This window comes from Palaemon carinicauda, unplaced genomic scaffold (genome assembly GCF_036898095.1).
Source record: "Palaemon carinicauda isolate YSFRI2023 unplaced genomic scaffold, ASM3689809v2 scaffold110, whole genome shotgun sequence".
NCBI lineage: Eukaryota > Metazoa > Arthropoda > Malacostraca > Decapoda > Palaemonidae > Palaemon > Palaemon carinicauda.
Genome location: NW_027168594.1, coordinates 108,196 through 123,754, shown reverse-complemented (window position 1 = coordinate 123,754; position 15,559 = coordinate 108,196). Strand labels below are relative to the sequence as shown.

General features: G+C 37.7%; 1 protein-coding gene across 3 annotated transcripts in view; it reads right to left on the bottom strand.

The window, feature by feature from the left end:
- Window positions 1-5,368: 5,368 nt before the first annotated feature.
- The window catches only part of LOC137635281 (UBX domain-containing protein 6-like), a 71,669-nt gene continuing 61,478 nt past the window's right edge, over window positions 5,369-15,559 (bottom strand). For 2 of the 3 annotated variants that reach the window (XM_068367743.1, XM_068367742.1), the window contains 4 exons: window positions 14,588-14,787; window positions 10,770-10,868; window positions 8,865-9,003; window positions 5,369-7,131 (listed from right to left, as the gene is read on the bottom strand). In XM_068367743.1, the coding sequence (XP_068223844.1) occupies window positions 6,982-7,131; window positions 8,865-9,003; window positions 10,770-10,868; window positions 14,588-14,787 (588 nt within the window). In that variant the 3' untranslated portion in view covers window positions 5,369-6,981. Of the gene's footprint in view, window positions 7,132-8,023; window positions 8,063-8,864; window positions 9,004-10,769; window positions 10,869-14,587; window positions 14,788-15,559 lie in introns of those variants that run through there. The other variant, XM_068367744.1, reaches the window with a different exon arrangement.

Sequence of the window (15,559 nt, the reverse complement as noted above, 5' to 3'; positions counted from 1 at the left end):
ATGAAGATATAATTTTTTTCTTAATTTCAATTCTCAAAAAAGAAACAATTGATGCATGTAATACAAAGTATTACATGAATCACATACAGTAGTAGGAAGCATATGGCTTCTCAAAACAGTGTGTGCATATTTTGTTATTTTCACCTGTCTTTTTTTATACTGTACATATGTCACAAAAACTATAAATGATTTTTAAAGGTTTTGAGAATAGATAAGGGAACTTTTTATTTATTGTATGCATTAATCACACAAGTACTTTTGTGAAAAAATAATGGAATGATTGATTAACTTATTCAAGTTGATGATGTGGAAAGCACAATATGACAACTTTACTTTAAGTAGGTAATTTTCCCAGACACTTACCAGAGCATTTTGCGGATTGTACAATACACGACTTCTGTTCTCAACCTACTGCTATTTATCCGTCAAGGGAGCCGAGGTGTTAGTGATCACATTTTGTACAGCCACCACAGGACATTTTGAATGTGTCAATGCTGCAGTGGGTTACGTCTTGCGGGTAGTGGGCGGTGAACATACAGTAGTTTGAAGATTCCACACGCCCGCCTGTAATACCTGCGTGACACTGGACTTCCATTTTTGATGCCAGGGATGTGCTTACACCCCTGATGTCATAAGCTCTAGGTCTATGGTCAAGAGGGGTCGAGTCTGCTTGGAGTCGTCATTCTATCACCTTCCTTAAACAGGAGGAGATTGACTTCTTTGTAACAGTCCTCTTGACCCTGTCTGTACTGACAAACAGTCAATTGATTTGCGGTTGAGCCCAAACATTCCGTAAAGTATTTCCTCAGTGCCCTAACAGAGCATAGTGACAGTTAACCTGATCACTCATTACAGTACGGAGACTCGATCCGGAAGGGCCTGAGTCTAGGATCCACTACAGCGGGATTTAGTGTCTTAGCAACTAGAGGAGGAAGTTTAGTGTCACTTGCCCCCATCCCCTTTAATAGGCAAGCATAGGACATACTGTGTAGCCCCTTTAATAGGGAAGCATAGGAAATACTGTGTAGCTCGCTGACTTTTAGCAGAGACCAAGGCTAACAGGAAAACCCTCTTTAGTGTCAGGCATTGATCTGAGGACCGACTAAGCGATTTTTAAGGTGTACCTTTCCAAGCAGGAAAGCGGACATCGCTTCCCTGTTCTGTTTGATGGGAAAGTCCTCAGTTCTGAATATGTAACCCAACTAGTAGTCTAACCAGCAAGCGGCTTGCAATGACCACTTTGCAGCCAGCTCCATGTAAGCAGCGAGGCATCGTCCACTACGTCATAATACCTCCTCTGCCTAACATAGGGTGGAGGAAGCAACTGAGACAAGTTAACTCATCTTAAAGATCGTGATTCTCCTGAGCGTAACCTCTCTTTCTTGCATCCCCGACCCCCTTTGACCAAGTAAGGCTACCTTAGGCTTGGTTGGCCGGGGAATCTCATAAAAAAGACCTAGGAATGTATCCTTTCCCTCTGCTGGAACTGGGTCGGGAGTCTTCCCAAGGAATTGCTCTTCCATATGCAAGAGAGGACTTGTAGAAAAACATGATCAGCGTCTTTCTGTTCCAAGGGGGTGATCTTAGGTCTGGCGGATGGGAGCAGCGTGCCCTCGGAGTGGTCAGATCCGCCGAAAGGCTCTTCCTTTTCCGAGCTCACATCCATAGGAGCCTAAGAAGGGTTTAAGTCGTCTACTTGTTCACAAGAAGAGGAATGAGATCTCGGAGGAAGTCTGTTATGCTCTGGTTGGCCTGTAACCTGTAGAAGGTTCTCCGAAACTTTGGCTGCCCATGGTCGAAGCCCAATTCTTGGGGGTCATTTTGGCATCCTTGGCGGGCGGATGGTAAAGTTCGTGGGAAATAAGAGGGCATCCTTCTTTACTCCTTCCTTCTGTCTAGTCTCCTGAGGTGCTTCCGCTCCGGAAGCACCTCTGGGTCTGAAGAACTCAGAACCATAGGATCCATGTCCATCGGAACCAACTTACAGTTCTCGGTAAAAAAAGGCTTCCATCAGAAATGTTGAGCCTCTACTCGTCCTTGGGTGCAATGAGTTCCCTGGAGGAGGAGTGTCCGATCGTTGACCCTTTTCTGAGGTTTGATTGGAATATTACCCCACCTTTCCCACAAAGGGTCCTGGCTAGTGATGGAGGCCTTAGAATGCAGATATTTCTCATATTTGAGAATAGGGCCACAATGCAGGATGTAGGGGTTGTTAGTCAGTCTTACGTTTAGGGTTAGTTGGACGGGAACTCCTTACTGAGGAACTCGAGGCTTCCAATCGAATATTCGTGATGTTCCTAGGTGGTTATGCGAGAGTTGGGAAGGTCCTCTGAGAAGGAAAGCATTCACCAGAAAAGCCTTGAAGAGGCGAGCGTTACGCAGGTGTGCTCTACTGACGAGGCTCACAGGCAACTTGCGTCTGTGCACGTAATCCATCTGTGGTATTACGTGCTGAAGCCCACACAGAAGGTTTCATCAAGATAAAACGATAAAGACCGACTAGGAAGTTCAGCATAATGGGGTTGGTGATGGCTTACCTGTGTCTATATGCCAGGCAACAAGTCTCGCTTTGGCGAGGGAGGTGTTTGGTGCTTAGAATGGCGAGTGCGCTGAACTCTTCTAAGGCTGGCAAGTGCTGGATAGAGCGCGTGTTGTGGTAGCATGCGCTGAACACCATCCACAGTTGGCGGTTGGACCATGCGTGTGCTAAGATCAGTCTGGAGAGGGAGAGAGAGGATTATGGCGTGTAACTGTGAATGCATATGCTGAACACCTAGTGTAGGTGAGTGACGAGTCTTGCGTGTAGACGATTGTGTGCTATGAACTCCAGGCCCACTCACTTCTCTGGGCGAGTGTGTGCTCGCTAACGTGTTACTTCTCTTTACGAACTAAAGTAGCTAGCTCCTCAGCCAGCACACACTGAAGGAAGTCGGACATATTCCTCCTTTCTCCTAAGCAGAGTTTTGCCTAGTGTCCCTCTCTCTAGTGTGTGATGTATTAACAATCTGAGAAGGAGAAGTCAACACAGAGGGTTCTCCCCCGTAACAGGTAGAAGCTCAAGGGTGGACGCTGGCCTTTGGGAACGACAGCAGGGTTGGGAGATGTATACATTCGCCAACCTCCCAACCCCCTCGTCTAGCTCCGAAGAGCTAGAATGAGGTACAGTACAGAGGAATCTTGCACCTGTTTAAGGAAACCTCTCGGAGGTAACCATTCAAGTGAACGCCTTCTTTCCCACGGCAGAAAGGACGATCTGAACCTGTTGCCGATATGGAAGAATCATTCCGTTAACATATAGATGGTCCCAGAACAGCAGGTGAATGGTGTCCATCCCGCGAATGGAAAGTCCAACACCTTGAGGTATTTCCGCAAAGGAATCCCCTGAAGAGCATTCGCCGAGTTCTGGTGCTCGTCGGCCTTAGCTGAATGAGGTGGGACACAGGCAATGAGGATGTTACGGTTAAGGAGAAACGAGACTTCTTTGGAGCAATACTGCCGGAGTGTTATGGGGAATGATTACCAGAAACCTTGGGTGAGGTAGTCTCATCATCACCGAAGAACCTCAAGAAGGCGTACCTTACAATAAGAGCCTGGTAGCCCTAAGGAAGGCCAAAGCTGACGTTTTGCATCAGCAGAGAGGGACCCCTGCGGCTTTAGCCCCACAAGATTGTGCGAGTCCAAGTATCTACACAATTCCCCGACTGATCCCCAGAGGAGCCAGAACGGGGCAGAGTAGGAGTGACTGGATCAAGCCGCCGGAGGAAGATGGCGAGGTTTCTTCGATTTAAGGATGAACCCGAAGATAAGAATCTCTTTACTTTCTTTTTTCCGGCGTCTACTAAATCCTGCGCAGAGGCGTGCTCTCAGCACACAGGTGAAAGTACATGAGGATCAGTCTCCATGCAGACATGAAGGTAACGCATCGGCGCCCTTCCTTGTCTGGACAAACCGGCATTCTAAAAAGAAATACACACATACTTTTATTATTATTATTATTTCTGTTCCAAGCTAAGCTGCAACCCTAGTTGGAAAAGCAGGAGTCTTCAAGTTCAAGGCCTCTCAACAGAGAAAAATAGCCAACCGAAGAAAGGAAACAAGGAAAATAAACTACGTAAGTAGTGATGAACAATCAAAATGAAATATTTCAAGAACAATAACATTAAATGAAACTATAAAAATTTAAAAAACAACCAGAGCAAGTTTAATAAGACAGAACAGCATGCCTGAGTGTACCCTCAAGCAAAAGAGAACTTTAACCCAAGACAGTGGAAGACCATGGTACAAAGGCTGTGGCACGACCCAAGAATAGAGAACATTGGTTTGATTTTGGAGTGTTGTTCTCCTAAAATAGCTGCTTACAATAGCTAAAGTCTCTCTTCTACCCGTACCAAGAGGAAAGTAGCTTCTGAACAATTACATTGTAGTTGTTAACATCTTGAGTGAAGGATTGTCAAGTGTATGAGGAGAGAAGAATATGGAAAGAATAGGCCAGACCATTTGGTGTATGTGTAAGCAAAGGAAAAATGAATTGTAACTAGAGAGAGAGGGAGCCAATGTAGTACTGTCTGCACAGTTAATGAACTCAATAACTCTCTAGCAGTAGTATCTCAACGGGTGACTGGTGCCCTGGCCAACCAACAACCTACAAGAGAAAAGTCAAGATTTTGAAATTACAGGCTAGTTGGTTTATTAATCTGGTGGTTAAACCTAGTCAACATCCTTGTGTTGGTGACTGTGTATGTGAGCGGGGTGGTTGGTCTAACATCCCCTACCTAGCAGAAAAATTTACGGCTAGTTTCAGCTGCCGCTGAAATATATCTCTACAGTGAAGAGCTAAATGCTTTGTATTTGGTACTGGAACAATCTTATTTTACAGTGTTATTACAGATAGAAAACTGTACTATATTAGCTATCCGTGATTCCAAATGTTTAAAATTAAATAGAAATTAAATGAATGAGTGTGGCACATGATTGAATATTATATTGTATTTTGAAGTCTCGGGTCACAATACATTGTGAAATTTAGGGTGAAAACTGGTTTGGTAGAAATAAAAATGTTTAAAAAAAAAAAAAAACAAGTTTGTCATTAAATCCAACTAGTTTTTTAAATACAATAACAGTCTTATTTTGACATATACCTGAAGCCACTTCTAAAATTTGTGTATCTGATTTCCACGGTTATATCGATGGAATTTCTTTCATATAAAATCCATATTTTATGAGAACTCAGTCCTGGATCTGGGCTCTATTTTAATATTAGCATCTTTCTGAACAAATAGTATTCAATAGCACGTTTTGGCATACATCACGAATAGTTTCCTCAATTCCACAGTCTTCCTATTATTTGTCATGAATTAAGTAATACAGGTTTGATCATATGAGGGCTTGTATATGTCAAGACATTGATAATTTTCTCTTATACAAAGGCATTTCTGGAAGAAAATCAGTTAAATGTCTACAAGATAAAACAAATTGGATAAAGTTTACAATGATGTAAATAAAGAGATAACTCTCCTATGCAATGGTACATGTTTTTTGGCTTTGCGGTTAACATTTTTTACATAATGTGGTACAATTGTATCACAGCTGGATGCTTAGAATATCTGAATAGTAAAAAGTTATAAATTCCATAGATAGAAATGAAAGCTGCACTACTTAAAAAAATATCAGTAGATACTTTGAATAAAATAAATGTTTACATCAGTAGAGGGGACCGGTCCACGATTGTTCAGAGAGAAATTCTTTAAAAATGTCTTTCTTTTAAAACATTCAGAGTGCAACATTCTGTAAAAATTTCATATGGTATCTCAATTTTAAGTATTTTTTGCTTAATATTTTCATAAGAATATCTATTATGAAACTTTCATGCATATCTATTACTTTATTTACTGTATATATACTGTACTGTACACACATTTATATAATAAGCAATATGGAAACGCTATAAGGCAATAACTTTGCAACAAAACTAAAAAAGTGAAACAAATACCTCTCAAGCTGCTATAGCATGAGGTTGTTGACTCCTCTGCTATGAAAACTACTATCTCTCCTGCTATCACAAGATGATCTCTTCCACCACCGATACCTTCAACCTCCATCCCTTATCTAATTTTCACGAGAAAACAGGAAATAAAAACCCCAAATGAATATCGTATAACAAACAAACATGCTAACAATGGTGAAAACATTTTTTGAACCATGAAAATATAACTATTGTTACAAATAATCTTGCAAGTCCTGAATGTTTTATAAGGAAAGTAAATTGCACATTAGCGAAAAATAAGCAGATGCCGCAATAAAACTGAGCTGGGCAAATTGCAAGTCTTTAATATTTGATAATAATAAAGACAAGAAGTCATTAAAAAAAAAAGAGGCATTTATGTAATAAACAAGTGCGCTGGTATAATCATGCTAGCGGGTTATAGATATTTAACATTTGATAAACTTAGCCTCATTATTTGGTTTTCCATACACCAAAGTACAAGAATGGATTCCCCAATAGAGAGGAAAATTAGAATTAAAGTTAATGAAAATACTACTTATTCTCAGGGATTTCACGAATTCAATTGTCATTTTCTCAAAAGTAACTTTATACAGTTTAAATCACTACTACTGCCATATTCATTTTTAACTTTGATAAACAAAGATTAGGCCAATTTTGCTATATTTTAAAAACAAATTTCTTACTTGAATATTTAAACATTATTTGCCAATAAATTAGTTTATCTTAAATACTTAGAAAGTAGAAAGCAAATCTTCGCTGATATTCTAAATACGCATTTTTGTCTTTTACTATTACAGATAGGAACATTACCAAGGATAATCTTTAAGACAAATATTTGGGTTTAAGCTACCTAACCCAAAAATTGTGGACCGGCTCCTTCTGGACACATCATGTCTCAGAATAATGAATCACTAAAGAAAAACTATCATATTGATCTTCATAAATGGTGTCTTACATCTAAACACAGTTTCAGTCATTTACTGCATTAGTAAACAAGTTTCTTCATTTAAATATACACTGTCGTCTAAATTTGGGTCCCTAACACTTGGATCCCATGTAAAATTAAAAACTACAGCTGGAACTAGTCGCAGATCTACCAAATTCTGGTCTTCTTCTTCTTCTGTAAACTGTAAATAAATAGGAAATTGTAAAAACTCAATATGTGATGGAATGAGCCATTCATTCAAAATATACACATTATCCAATACAAGAAAATCAGAGTAAAATAAATATAATCATACAGTTTTCCTTGTAAGGTTTATTACCAAATTATTTTTGTGTACATTCACATAGGTCCCGAAGAGTCAAATAAAACACTACAGGAGGGAAAATTTCATATCTTTAAAGAAGTATTTGCTGTGATAGACTGATCATTTGTTACCTTAGGGATACAATGGACTGCAAAGCAGGAGTTGACAGAATCACAAGAAAGAATGGAGAGGAATTGACAGACCACTTGTGAATAACAATGAGCCCTTAGAAGAAAGCATGAGTGGAAATATTCACGAGAGGTGTATAATTTCTGTACTATTCTACGAAGCAGATAAATGGACAATAAGGAAAATGATGAACAAGTGACCTCAAAAATGTTAAGATTCATGATTGGAGTTTGAAGGTTGCTTTGGAACAGCAGAGGCAGCCAGGGACAGGATGGTGCACTAGAGAATGACCATATATACATATGATCAGCGCCCAAACCTCCTCTCTACCCAAGCTAGGACCAAGGAGGGCTATGTAATGGCTGCTGATGACTCGGTAGGTAGACCTACGGGCTCCCATCAAACGTCCTATCCCTATCTCACAACAAGGATGGTGAGGTTATAGACACTACAACGAACTTTTGAGCCCGACCGGGTTCAAACTGTTGTCCAACAGATTGCGAGACGGGGATGTTTACAATTTATTACACAGGAGAAATTTATAGAAAGATGTAATTCCCATAAGGAAAAAAAAAAAAAGGCTTAAAACTTACTATGGTGATGGTTTTGATATGTGCTGCAAAAGTATGAGGTAAAGCTGGTCCTAAAACAATCGCTATGGAAGTAGCGGGATCAAGATCTAGAGTGCGTCGGAGTTCAGGAATGTATATGATAAAAGTACAGGAGATAAGAGAGATAGAAGATTAATTCTGTCCAAAGTACAATACAGAAATCAAATAAAGGTAACCAATTAATGATGTCAATGTCATTTTACTGTACTGAAAAACTTCAAATACCATATAAATAATTATTAAAGGTTAATTTTGGTAAAAAAATTATTATGAAAGTGAATTATTTAATATTAAAGGAACTGAACCTCACTTCCCCCTTACGATCAGGTGCTTGATCACCCTTCACAATTCCTGATACGTATGATGTTAATTCCCTAAGATGTATATATTGTATACGGATATACACGTTTAAAGGCCGCTCATGAATGGCAGAGACAAGGGACAGTGAGATTGCCCTAAAGACTGACCATATATACATATGATCAGCACCCAAGTCCCCTCTCCATCCAAGCTAGGACCAAGTAGGGCCAGAAATTGGCTGCTGATGACTCTGCAGATAGATCTATTGACTCCCACAACCCCGCCATCCTCAGCCTACAAGGACGGTGAGGTTGCAGTGATCAAAGAAACTATCGAATTTGAGCGGGACTCTACGCTGTTTGGCATTCACCAGTCAGGGATGTTACCACATTGGCTACCACAATACATTTACAGTCAGAGCCAGATTAATGGGGCCACGAAGGTCATTTAGCATTGGTATTTACCGGTATTTGGTAATGAAATGGAAATAAGAGAAACAGACTGCATGCAACACGAAACTTGAAAACTTCCATAGGAGATACATGTACAAATTAAAGATGAATTTCTCACCTTTCCTCCTCCACTGAGACTCAAAATAAATGGCCGCCAGTCATTTACCAAGCGACTTCTTACGAAAGTCATTATCTCTGCAAATTTCTCATAAACTCCGAAAGTACCTTGTAGGATTAATCCATCTGGAAAACGGACCCTGTAATATATTAGAATAGATGAATGGCTTCACTTAAGATGATGGTATGTGATTATCATAAATGTTACAAATGACTTAAAACTGTAAAGCTTATTTTCTACTACATAATTAAAAGCTATTTCCATTTAACAAATATGTATCCACTGGCCAGAGGATTCTATACAGAATTATCAAAACCTGACCAACCTACATAAGTTAAAATGAATGGTCTTTATATCTTTTTTAGAACTTAGTTTTAACTAAATTAATTATTTCAATACATGTCCTATTCAATCTTGATAGAGCTATGGTAAAAAATAAAAATAAAATGAAAATAATAATTCTGCCATGAAGAATGAAAAACATTTTACTTCTACTGGAAACTATAACGGGTTTGTAAGCGTCCCACGTCAGTCAATACTTTGACTTCTACTTCCCCTTAGGTACAGTAACTCCTCGGGTTACATAGGATATAATACTTTATCCAAAAGTTAATAAGAAAAACAAGTTTTCATACTAAAATTTCTCATTTCTCCCCATGATGTTCATATTGCTGACTCTTACATTGTGTTGGAGGAGGGGCACAAGTGAGGGAAAGAGAGGGATAATCTAATGTATAAGTAATGCAACCAGAATGAGGATTATCAACCTTGTATAGATTACTTTTCTAGATTACTCCCCGCAAGTGATTTAAATATGGTTAGAAAAACGGGTCTCAAAATTGTTTACTGAAGAAAATTGAAATACTGGAACATAGATCGTCTCTAAATGCTTCTTTTGATCTAGTTAAAACTTCTGATTGATTCTAACTTGAATTTTAAATACAGTCCCATATTTTCAGATATAAGAGCGTAGTAAATTAACTAAACTTGAATTACTTTTAGAGTGTTCTTCTCCTAGAAGATCTGCTTACCATAGCTAAAGTCTTTTCTACCCTTACCAAGAGGAAAGTAGCCATTGAACAATTACATTGCAGTAGTTAACCCCTTGAGCAAAGAAGAATTGTTTGGTAATCTCAGTGTTGTCAGGTGTATGAGGACAGAGGAGAGAGTGGTAAGAAGAGCCCAGACTACTCTGAGTATGTGTAGGCAAAGACAAAATAAGCCGTAACCAGAAAGAAGGCTTCAATGTAGTACTGTCTGTCCAGTCAAAGGACCTATTAACTATCTAGAGGTATTATCTTAATGGGTAGCTGGTTCCCTGCATGTCGTATCATTATCAACACCACAATAAAGTTATTCTCATCCACTTTAACTATCAATCTTGACTTGGCCATCATGTGAATCAAACTTCAGTCATTCTGTTTATGATGTAGAAGCTTACTACTACGCAGTGTAAATTTACCAGTGCCATAACCTCTTGATCTTGAATCATATTTTCCCCAAGAGGAACAGCGAGATATTGTACTCTTTACAAGGATTATTTATTATACAGTGCTTTCACTGTGCAAGAATGCTAACATTCAGTAGGAAAGACAATTAATAACCAATAAACACTCGTCACAATCTGGAAGGGAGATATATCTTTGTCTCATCACAGCGACGGAAAAACTGAATAATGTGAAGCTACTGACGCTCTTAACCATTAAATTTAGACTGTTTCATCCCTTTACTAGAGGTATATATATTTGGAAAGAAAAATAAATAGGATTTTTTTTTTATAAATTTAAGGAGAGAAGAAGCATCAGGGATATTCAAAGAGATAATAACTTTCCTTGAGCATAACTCACAACAATAATAACCATACTTAATGATAGAAAAAATATTCAAGAGGATCTTGGCACATACCTAATAAGAGAAAATCTGTACTTCCTGATTTCTCTCATCTCTAACTTCTCACGCATTACCTTTGTCATCAGCATTTGAGTTCTTTCGACATCTTTGGTTCTGAAGTAGAAGAAAAACAATGTATACATTTTCCATTATGAAAAAATTTCTGAAAGGGAAAAAACATTGTTACTGTGCACCAAGGGACTGTTAAGGGATATTATTATTATCATTATTAATTGCTAAGCTACAACCCTAGTTGGAAAAGCAGGATGCTATAAGCCCAGGGGATCCAAAAGGGAAAATAGCCTAGTGAGGAAAGGAAACAGGAAAGATAAAATATTCTAAGAACAGTAACAACATTAAAATAAATATTCCTATATAAACTATAAAAAATTTAACAAAACAAGTGGAAGAGAAATAAGATAGATTAGTGTGCCTGAATGTACCCTCAAACAAGAGAACTCTAACTCAAGACAGTAGAAGACCATAGTACAGAGGCTGTGGAACTAACCCTCAAACAAGAGAACTCTAACTCAAGACAGTAGAAGACCATAGTACAGAGGCTGTGGAACTAACCAAGACTAGAGAACAATAGTTTGATTTTGGAGTGTCCTCCTCCTAGAAGAGCTGCTTACCATAGCTAAAGAGTCTCTTCTACCCTTACCATGAGGAAAGTGACCACTGAACAATTAAAGCGCAGTAGTTAACCCCTTGAGCAAAGAAGAATTGTTTGGTAATCTCGGTGTTGTCAGCTGTATGAGGACAGAGGAAAATATGTAAAGAATAGGCCAGACTATCCGGTGTATGTGTAGGCAAAGGAAAAATGAACAGTAACCAGAGAGAAGGATCCAATGTAGCACTGTCTGGCCAGTCAAAGGACCCCATAACTCTCTAGTGGTAGTATCTTAACGGGTGGCTGGTTCCTTGGCAACCTACTACCTACTTTATTTAGTGAATTATCAACAGGTGCAAAACAGTAAAAATTCACATCACCACTTTTACCCTTTTATTGACATAAATATTTCCCTGACTGCGCAAAGTTTAGAAAAAATTTATAAATTTTTTTAAGAAATAATTTTTATAAGCAACATTGATAACTGTCAATGATGTCACTAAGATATAAATGTTAAAATCTAACAAGGTGGAAAAGAAAAAAGGAAGTTATAACTCAACTAATACAAATGAAATGCTTACACGAAAAAATACAAATTGTTCAAAGCTGTTGATATTTCACTTTCAAATTACTATACAATAAAGAATTCAGGCTGGATCAAAGTGTGTAGAGGAATCTCAATAAGGCACTATTATTATTATTATTATTATTATTATTATTATTATTATTATTATTAACTAAGCTACAACTCTAGTTGGAAAAGCAGGATGCTATAAGCCCAAGGCCTCCAACAGGGAAAAATAGCAGTGAGGAAAGGAAGTAAGGAAATAAGCAAACTATATGAGAAGTTCATTTTCACTTTGCCTACACACTCACACACCAAATAGTCTGGCCTATTCTTTACATATTCTCCTTTGTCCCTAATACACCTGACAACACTAAGATTACCAAATAATTCTTCTTACTGCAATGTAATTGTTCAGTGGCCACTTTCCTCTTTGTAAGGGTAGAAAAGACTCTTTAGCTATGGTAAGCAGCTATTCTAGGAGAAGGACACCATTTTTGTCTAGTCTTGGGTAGTGCCATAGCCTCTGCACCATGGTCTTCCACTGTCTTGGGTTAGAGTTCTATTACTTGAGGGTACACTCGCGCACACTGTTCTATCTTATATCTTATTTCTCTTCCTCTTGTTTTGTTAAAGTTTTTATATTTTATAAAGTGATATTTATTTTAATATTGTTGCTCTTCTTGGAATATTTTATTTTCCCTTGTTTCCTTTCCTCACTGAGCTATTTTCCCTGTTGGAGCCCCTGGGCTTACAGCATCCTGGTTTTCCAACTAGGGTTGTAGCTTAGCAAGTAATAATAACAATGAGTAAAAGATATAAAATATCTTGAAGATCGGTAAAAACCTTGAGAATAAATCTGTCATATATGAACTACAAAGAAATACTCTTGGCAATGGACTAGCCTTGGTATTACTATTATTATTAATATTACTAGCTAAGCAACAAAACTATTTGGAAAAGCAAGATGCTACAAGCTCGAGGACTCCAACAGGGAAAAATAGCCTAATGAGGAAAGGAAATAAATAAACGATATGAGAAATAATGAACAATTAAAACAAATCATTTTAAAAACAGTAACATCATAACAGGTATTTCATCTATAAACTATAAAAAGACTTATGTCAGCCTGTTCAAAATAAAAACATTTGCTGCAATATTGAACTTTTGAAGTCCTACCGATTCAACTACCCAATTAGGAAGATCATTCCACAACTTGGTCACAGCTGGAATAAAACTTCTAGAATGCTGTGTAATATTGGGCTTCATGATGGAGAGGGCCTGACTATTACAATTAACTGCACGAATAATATTACGAACTAATCTAGTTTGTAACTACATTGCAGATTTACTCATAAAATCAATTTCCCACAAACTGCAAACTCCTGTTTAAACCGATCAACTTCTTGAAGTCAATGGCCGATACAAAGCAAAGTAGATCTTTCAATTTAGTAAAACAGAACTTTACTGCATACAGATCAATTAGAGTGGAGAGAGAGAGAGAGAGAGAGAGAGAGAGAGAGAGAGAGAGAGAGAGAGAGAGAGAGAGAGAGAGAGATTGCAGTGTTTTTATTCGCGTTTCTTTCAGTAACATGAAGCAACGAATTTCTCACCACAATTCATAATATAGAGTTTATTTCATTCCCAAACTCAAGATGACATAATAATGCATATTTAATCATTTATTTCTGGTATTCACTTAGTTAAAATATGAAAAAAAGATTGGGACTTGGGGTCCACATTCGACAGACTTACCATATATTCTTTTGGGAAAAACTTGTTTCATTTGACATGTGCAGCCGTTTTAAAAAAATAATTAATAAAAAATAAATTAACGAAATTTGTTAAATATTTACTTATCACACTAAAGTCTTAGATGTTCTTAGTTCCGCTGGCTAGAACTACTTCAATTGCTAGTGGCATTCAATAGTTAAATGCCACATTCATGACTCAATTTTCCCTAAGTGATGCACCCATCCTCCTATAAATATGTTGAACAACCTTATTTATATGAAATATTCATTTTAATGTTGTTACCGTTCTTAAAATATTTTATATTAACTGTTAATTATTTTCTTGTAGTTTCCTTGTAGTTTCCTTATTTCCTTTCTTCACTGGGCTATTTTCCTTGTTGGAGCTCTCGGACTTATAGCATTCTGCTTTTCCAACTAGGGTTGTACCTTAGCAAGTAATAATAATAATAATAATAATAATAATAATAATAATAATAATAATAATAATAATAATAATAATAACAGAACCACTTCCACACCAAAACAGTCATTCACATTTTGGTTTAAGGTGCCTTAAGTATCACGAGAATTATACATAAACAAAATACTTAGAAGTCGTTAATTTTGGAAATTTCTTTGAAAAAGGTTGATTACTTTTTAATGTTTCTTATAAGGGATAATAAAAAACAGAGGACTCATCTCCATGATCTTAAAAATTCATAAATACCAAAATGTATTATATTTCATCATCATCATTTCAGCCTTCAAAAGTCCTTTGTTGGATGTAGGCCTTCTCCAGGTTTCTCCACAGACTTCTATCGCAAGCTATTATATTTACCAAACCTTAATCAACCTTATGAGCTTAGCAGACACCAATAGATTTTCAACATACTACATAAACTTTCTCCTAGTGCAACATCCATACCTGTTTTGCATTTCCCGTTTCAATTCATCTGTAGTCATGTTGAAAAATTCTGGAGGTAAATCTATCTGTGTAGCGGCTTCAGCTGGCAAAAGGACTCTCGTACCTCTGTCGAGTTGTGGGCGCAATGGTTCCGCACTGACTAAGGCATCTCTTAGTTGTTCCAAAGTACTAAGGTCATCGAGTTTCTCTTCAGGAAATACCTATTAAAGATTTTAAAAATTACACATTTTCTGTATATTTACAAATAACAAAAAACTTTGCAACATAATGTTTTGCAAATTTAGTTAAAAACAAACAACAATAATTCTTATACTGAATCAAAATGAGAGAGAGAGAGAGAGAGAGAGAGAGAGAGAGAGGGAGAGAGAGAGAGAGAGAGAGAGAGAGAGAGAGAGAGAGAGAGAGAGAGAGAGACTCTGTGTGTGTACTCTCTACAGAGTTTTCTTGTAATTTAGAATTAAATAACTGACAATGTTTTTACAACCTTTTAGAACTATCCACGGAACAGCACACAGCTTTGTAATCTCCAAACCAAGACTGCATTTACTGTACAGGCAATAAGTGTACTATTCCAAAAACCCTGCAGCTTTGCAGAAAAGGATGTCACATTTCTAACTTCTAAACGATTGGAAAAAAGTATATAATTGTTCCTGCTGGATGATGTTTTCTCTGCACATGATAACATGTGTGTGTGTGCGTGTGTGTTTGTGTGTGCGTGTGTGTTTGTGTGTTTGTGTGCGTGTGTGTTTGTGTGTGTTTGTGTGTGCGTGTGTGTTTGTGTGTGCGTGTGTGTTTGTGTGTGCGTGTGTGTTTGTGTGTCCGCGGTGCGCGCCGAAGAACAAGTGGTAGTTAGCGAATGATTGTTTGTAGTGGGAAAGACTGTCGGTATATTTGAGGTTGTTTGTTTATTTTTTAGCTAGGATAGGGCGGTAATGAATGTCTTGGGCGAAAGCATTGGATATTTGACTGTAG